Source organism: Montipora capricornis, chromosome 9 (genome assembly GCF_036669925.1).
Source record: "Montipora capricornis isolate CH-2021 chromosome 9, ASM3666992v2, whole genome shotgun sequence".
NCBI classification, from domain to species: Eukaryota; Metazoa; Cnidaria; class Anthozoa; order Scleractinia; family Acroporidae; genus Montipora; species Montipora capricornis.
In genome coordinates, this window is record NC_090891.1 from 19,503,819 (window position 1) to 19,511,080 (window position 7,262).

The 7,262-nt window shown below is 42.5% G+C and overlaps 1 protein-coding gene across 7 annotated transcripts in view; it reads left to right on the forward strand.

The window, feature by feature from the left end:
- The window catches only part of LOC138015745 (uncharacterized), a 24,961-nt gene extending 17,967 nt beyond the window's left edge, over window positions 1-6,994 (forward strand). For all 7 annotated transcript variants that reach the window (XM_068862856.1, XM_068862853.1, XM_068862852.1 and 4 more), the window contains 6 exons: window positions 892-1,574; window positions 2,231-2,371; window positions 3,746-3,913; window positions 4,416-4,556; window positions 5,069-5,220; window positions 6,574-6,994. In XM_068862856.1, coding sequence (XP_068718957.1) covers window positions 892-1,574; window positions 2,231-2,371; window positions 3,746-3,913; window positions 4,416-4,556; window positions 5,069-5,220; window positions 6,574-6,769 — 1,481 coding nt within the window. In that variant the 3' untranslated portion in view covers window positions 6,770-6,994. The remainder of the gene's footprint in view (window positions 1-891; window positions 1,575-2,230; window positions 2,372-3,745; window positions 3,914-4,415; window positions 4,557-5,068; window positions 5,221-6,573) is intronic.
- Window positions 6,995-7,262: the final 268 nt, after the last annotated feature.

Below are 7,262 nucleotides of genomic sequence, written 5' to 3' on the forward strand. Positions count from 1 at the left end.
TGTAATATATATTGTATATGTAACGTATATATTTGAAGTGTGGGTCACAGACTGGACAATTCAAGCAATGGAAGTTTTGCACGGCAGCCATGTTGCATGCGCAGGAACAATAGATTCTTTTTCCTATGGGAACAAATGTTCTTTCTGATGCAAAACATTTTCATTGTTGCTGCCATGCAACATGGCTGCCGTGCAAAACCCCTATTGTCTCTTATAGACAGTTGAAAAATTCATGCAGCTTCAACGGGATTGGAACCCATGACCTCTGCGAAATGTTGCCGTCTTTGCAAGCGAAATAAACTGAAAACAAACTCTTCACTGTCTAATCAGCATTAAGTAAATTCTTACTTTGTCGAGAGAGAAGTAAAGCTTTTTATACAGTTCGTGCTACTCCTTGAAGTCCTTGAAAAGCCCTGGAATTTAATTTTGGACTTCAAGGGCGCTTGAAAAGCCCTTGAAAAAAAAGGGATTTGGTGGGAAACTGCTTGAAAACTCTTTGAATTTTTGCTTGGGTGAAAATTGTGGAGATTCTTCATACTAAGTTTAAGAGACAGTTCAGAAATTGAGCCCAGATTTGATTGTTGGGGAAAGATTTAATGCAAAATATAAAATGCCTGTACGTGCACTTAACTCGCAGGACGTGGGAAAGAATATCAAGCTAGGCTTTTTCAGCAAAGAAAACACTGAAACACGATGTATGGCATAAAAATCTTCTTACATTGAAAATTGAAAATTTAATTTCTTGCTCTTGAATACTCCTGGAATTTTATACACGAAATCCAGCACGAACCCTGTAATTTTAGGGGTGAGAATAGATATGTGATAGAATCAATTAAACGGATAATAACGCAATATTTTAAAAAGGTTCTTATTCCTCTGTTTTGCCTCTAGGTCATAGAAGTCTGCACTGGTTCAGAAAGGACCTTCGACTGCATGATAATCCTAGCTTACGCGAGTGTCTCCGAAACAGCAGGGTGTTCTACGGGGTATTTTTCCTACCGAACATCGAAGGAAAACAAGGCGCTGTCAGCCCTAATCGTTGGGAATTCCTACTACAGTCTCTGCAAGACCTTGATAACAACCTTGCCGAGTGTGGGTCTCGCCTTTTTGTAATCAGCGGCAACCCTACCAAGGTCTTGCCTCAGCTTTTCAAAAAGTGGAATATAACTCGGTTATCATTCGAGGTGGATTCCGAACCGTGCTGCAACATGAGGGATGCTGTGATCTGTGATCTGGCCAAAAAAGATGGAGTTGAAATAATCAGCAGCGTCTCGCATACTCTGTACGATCCCAGAGCAGTAAGTGGATTAAACACTGGAAACGTTCCTCTTTTGTTCGATGATTTTAAGGCGATTGTCCTGGAACAAATGAAGCCTGAGATGCCCGTATCGAGAGTAGATCGCAAGCTCTTTGGCGCCTGCGTGACCCCAGTCGGCAAAGATCACCATCAACTTTATGGTGTACCCAAACTGAATGATATCTGCGGCTTTTCCAAGTCCAGTTCCATTTGCTCTGAGTTGTACCCTGGTGGAGAGCAAGAGGGTTTAAAGAGAATGGAGACAGCTTTGCAAGAGGTAATAGACTAAAGTTTTCATTTTGCGAATTGTGGCAAGCAAGGGGTTGGGTCAGGGTGGGGTTACGTTAGATACACAGTAGAATCCCGATTTCTTGAACCCTCGGTTTCCCGTGGGTTTGCTTCACTCCAACACTCTAATTTTACCCCCGATTTGTCGAACCCTCGATAACTCGAAACTCCCGCAAACTCGAAGTAATTCTCGGCTCCCGTGGGAAAATGAAATCCTCGATAACTCGAAACTCTGAGAATTTACAAGCCACCGAGTGACGATTTCAGTTACATTCTGCGCCTTGAAGCAAATAAGTTTTTTCGCATAACTACCCCCGCTAAAACAGTACCTCAGCATTTTAGCGTAATTTGATGCCACCTTCGATTTCTCGAACTCCTGATTTCTTGAACCAATTCTCGTTTCTTTTGGAAGTTCGAGAAATCCGGATTCTGCTGTAGTCATGCGTGGAGTTTCCTTTATCAGAGACACGAAAAATGAATTGTGAGTTGGGCAGGATATAGTTTAACGCATCACCAGCTTCCGCCTTAACACATCGGCAGTGATGCTTGTATTGAAGTAACGGGAAATCCTTGCTCGCTTTCATTCGAGGGCTAATGAACTAAGCGCATACCATTAAAGTGCTGTCATCTTTGTTTCGCTTGCAGATGAAGAAGAACGACTTTTGTGAACCAGAGGTCACTGCTTATTCCCTGCTTCCGTCATCACGTCACCTGAGTCCGTACTTGAGGTTTGGCTGTCTGTCCTCTCGGTTGCTTCATCAGCGAATAACTGAAGAATACATTAAGGTATAGCAAATTTACTGTGCAATGAACTGGCAGTATTCAGTGTTCGTTTCTTGGATAATAGATGATTTGAAGAGTTCAAGGGTGAATTGGCCAAGTGCGACCGCTCTCAGTAAACGTCAACTTTTCAATACCCCTACGGTGTTCAGTTCCCTTTTATTTGAATACCTCTCACCAAATTCTCTTCCCTGTTAGCAAAGGGTACTTTTCTTTTGCTTTCCCTGGGCTTACGAGAACGGGGAAATAGACCTCTGCCAAGGGTCGAAACTCACCATGTTGAGCATGAGTGGCGGTTACTTAAGCGACCAAGTGCTCACGTGTTCTGTGGGTTCACTTAACAACGGCGCGGGACAGCGGGCTCAAGGCACCGTCAGCAAACATATCATGGAACATGCAGTTTGAGGAGTGCCGTCCAAGGTTGTGGACGGCGGTTGGATCAAAGCGAGTTTCGACCAATGGCAGAGGCCTCTTTTCCCGACTCGTCAGCACAGCGACCGCAAACAAGAAGAAACCTCTGCTAGCAGGCAACAAATTCTCGTCTTCTCAGCACCAACCGACTAGCACCCTGGTTTTCCAAGGTTTTACTTGGGCTCCTTCAATTTGACTGCGTTCCTTAGTTTTCCATTTGATCCGTTCCAGATCGACCACTCGTCGTCTGAAAAACTTTTCTCGGATGCGAGACGGGGCCGAATGTCAAGCAAGCAGTTTCTTCTCCTTTATTTTAAGACTTAAGTTCGAACGCGTGACCTCCCGCACCATAGTTTTGTGTTTTCTCGATTGAGCCAACTGGTCAGCGTTTATTGACCTGATATGCTCTAAATGTAGGTAAAACGGTGTATACAAAAAGCTAAAAACTTACAATAGAGCGGTTTTCAATTGAGTGTCGAAAGTAATTAGAGAATTACTTTGGTTTTGCATTACTTCACTCAATGATTGGTTCAAAGTTCTCGCGCCACTTTTTCAACCAATCAGAAGTGAAACCAAAACTAATCGTGGCTCGCGCGTGCACATTTTCCCGCGATTTCGGTCCGCTACGTGTAATTACTTCCGTTCGAGTTACTTTGATTGGTTTACGGGATTGTCTCCGTCCTTTTTGATTGGCCAAAGTAATTACTTTGGTTTTGGTTTTACGACACTCGATTGAAACTCGCTCTAATACAATAAAACCGAGCATTTTCAACTAACTGTCATCAAGGTTAAAGCTTTAAAAAAAAGGATTGGTATGTTGTACTTGAGTATAAAATCATGCACAATCTCTGACTGCTTTTACCCTGGTGATGAAAAAAGTCGAAAACGCCCGCTTTTATCGTGCTCTTTATTGTCGTTACTCTTGTATAGATACCAATAGGCTTATGTTAATGTGTTTTTCCTCTGCAGACCAAGGGTTCAAACCCCCCGCCGGAGTTTTACGATAAGTTGTTATGGCGAGAATATTTCTTTGCGGTTGGAAGTCGGGTTCCAGGTGCACACGAGATGGTCAACAATCCTTTGAGTCTTCAGATACCTTGGGAAGATTCTGATGAATATCTCGAACGGTGGAAACAGGTCAATATGTTAACATTTCTACCACCTAATCATTAACACATCAGTCCACGAAATATAACTTGGTCCGCTGCGCCGAACAGATTATTCCAGTGTTGCAGTAACTTGGGGCGCGTTCGATTGACCGTATTCCGGAATAGAAATACATGGAATAGAAATTAGAAATCCTTCGCTTTTACGGAGATTCACATTGAAATTGTCAAACACTCGCTAAAATGCTATTTTAAACATACCTTTATTATCCTTGTTGCTTCAAAAACGCCAAAGATACAGTTTTAAATCATCACTCCACGTATTCTTGTTCCGGAATTGGGTCGGATGCTCTACCACTGAGTTATCAGGGACTCCTGGGAGCTAGGTCATAAGCTTTGTTCAGTCGACCCTTATTCTCCAAAACATAGTATCGTCAAAACTAAGGCCGATTTGTGCTTTCGTTGCTGATTCAACTCTGTACTTTGTCGTACCAAGAGTCGTTTATTCAGTACCATGGAACTTTATCTTGCAGGGTATGACTGGATTTCCATGGATTGATGCAATTATGAGACAGCTTCGCTCTGAAGGGTGGATTCACGATCTGGCGCGCAGGGCTGTAGGTTCGTTTCTCACTCGCGGCTGTCTGTGGATCAATTGGGAAGAAGGGTTTAAGGTTAGTTGTACGCACTGTCGCTTTACAGGTGTACCTATTCACAGTAAAAATTTCCGTGTTGAGGAGGCGAAGAGTGCACGACATTCAGTTTTTGTTCAAGAGGATTGAGGGGTCTAAGGAAGGGAATCAAAGGTGACGCGAGAGCACGTGTCCCTGGAGGTGGGCTGAAATCTGCACCAACTTTGTAGTGAAGGTAGAAGAGAGAGAGAGAGAAATGGAAATAATATTACTTAATTCTAAATTGAGTGATACGGCTGAGCTTTTAGTTGTGTAATCTTTCGTTTCGGTCATTTTCCGTTTTCCGTGGTTTTTGGTGGATTCGTGATAACATTAGTCAGTCTTGAACTGAGTGATATGGCTGGGCTAGTAGGAGTATAATTTTTCGTTCATTTGTCAATTTGTTTGAAAGACACTTGCCAGTGCCCAGTTCCCGTCTAGCCGCTGCATAAGAGTATCTTACTAAAAGGTCAAGTCAGAATGATCGCCTAAGTAAATTACCTGCTACCTCACAGGTGTTTGACGAGTTTCAACTGGATGCAGAGAGAAGCTTGAATTCTGGCAATTGGCTGTGGCTGTCAACAAGTACTTTTGTGAAAGGTCATGTGCCATGGTTCTGTCCGGTGGGAGTTGGAAAGAAGATCGATCCAACTGGAGAATACGTCAGGTAAATGCTGAAACTTTCTATTCGACTGGGGGTCTGGTTTGTATCAAGCAGCAGTAAAATAGTGTCACTTAAAATAGAGTGAAGCTCTTGACTTTAGCTTCACGTGACCCACGGCAACTCGGAATAGACTCGGTTAATCTCGAGTCTTTAGTTCAGTGACCAGAAACAAAAAACTCGGAGTCTTAAGAAACATAGTTTGTAGAAAAATACGCTGTACAGAATGAAAATCCTTACCTATCAAATTTCGATAAAGCTCTTTTGCGAGTCAACAGAGAGTCGACGTGAGGAAGATGCGGTAAGGAGCTATAACTATAAAACCTAATTTTTCCTTGTTTACCGGAAAATGGTTTTGGGGTTCTTTTTTTCCACAAAGAACGTGTTATGTAGAAGAAAAACGAGAGGAAAATTCCACATATACGGAAAACGCGAAAATGCCTACAAGTCAACCTCGTTCCCAGGGTCTCTCATCTTAACGCTCGCCCCAGGCGTTAAGATGAGAGACCTTGGGAACGAGGTTGCCTACAAGTGTCATCCGGCAAACGCGAAAAATGGCGGGAAAGTCATGGTGACGTGGTACACATTTAACGTTCGCGTTTCACGTAAACGTGATGCTAAATCTCTTTAGTAAATTTTTAGCTCCGACTATGAGCCAATAGTCGGAGTTTTACGTCATATGGAAAATAGTGCGCCAAGATGCTCTTTCCGGACGCTTTGTAAAACTGTGGAAATAAAAATCGGCGGCAAAGCCCGGTTTGAGAATTTACTAAAACAAATATTCCATTCGCCCTTGTTGGATATGAAGTGATTATAACCAACTCGCGCTACGTGCTCGTTGGTTATTTTATCACTTGATATCCAACTCGGGCTCATGGAATAATTGTTGTATATTATGGATACAAGAACAATGTCTTCATTTACTTCTGGGCTGAACAATTACCATCTTTTTCCTTGCAATTGAGAGAATGCTACATTTCCACAATTCCATTTCCAGCACTGAATGTAGCGGGAAAGTAGTCACTTGAACCCAGTGTCCTGCAGCTTAGTGGAGGAGCATCCAAATTAGTAGTGAGGTCATACGTTAGACCCACGCAAGGAACATTCAGTTTTCTCCTGGTATCTCCGAATTGCAATTGCAAAAAGAGCCAATCTGTTCCAAACACGATTACTTCAGCGTTAGGAAAGTGGCGTGTGAGTTTTCGTCTAACCACCCAGAGAATCAGAGCAAAGCCTCATTGTTGTAATGGGATCAGTTGACTTTTCTGTCCATGGAAAGGCAAGCGTAACTGATTTCCTTAATTGCGCTCAACGTCTCTCGTTTACTTAACCTACCTCTTGCGTTTTCTTGCTTTTCAGAAAATATGTACCAGAGTTAAGGAACGTTCCCACAGAATTCGTCTTTGAGCCTTGGCTGGCACCACTTGACTTGCAGCGGTATTGCGGCTGTGTGATTGGTCGAGATTATCCTGCCCCAATTGTCAATCATCTGGAGCAGCGTGTCATTTGTGTACAGCGCATGCGTGAGATGGCGCTCAAGTTGACTTCCTTCTAAGTTTGTGTTTTTGACGAAACAACTTTTGACGAAAATTGTCGTTGTAACCCAGCTCAGTGCAACTTTTAAGTGAAATTGAAGTTAATAATTAAAGGTAATTTGACTAGTTAAGGGGCTTAGTTTTGCGATTATGTAAACATGAAGGAAAACGCGTGATAAAAATATATAGCTACAACTTTGTGTATCAGTGCATGAATAAAAAATACATTCAAGTGAGAGAAAAAATGACGTTTTTTTTTTGTTGCAAACTGGTGCGTAGAACCTTGTATTTCAGATCGTAACGATATCAGGACTTCTTTACCATGTCGTCTACGTGCCGCATACGGTTACGCTCCTTATCACATGTGGGACAAAACTACTGAACGATGATTGGGGTTGGTTTGGGCTTCAAGAACGCTTGAAAAGCCCTTGAAAAAAAGGCCTTGGTGGGAAACTCCTTAAAGTTTTGCTTGGGCGAAAATTGTTTAAATTACATCGTGCTAAGTTAAAGAGA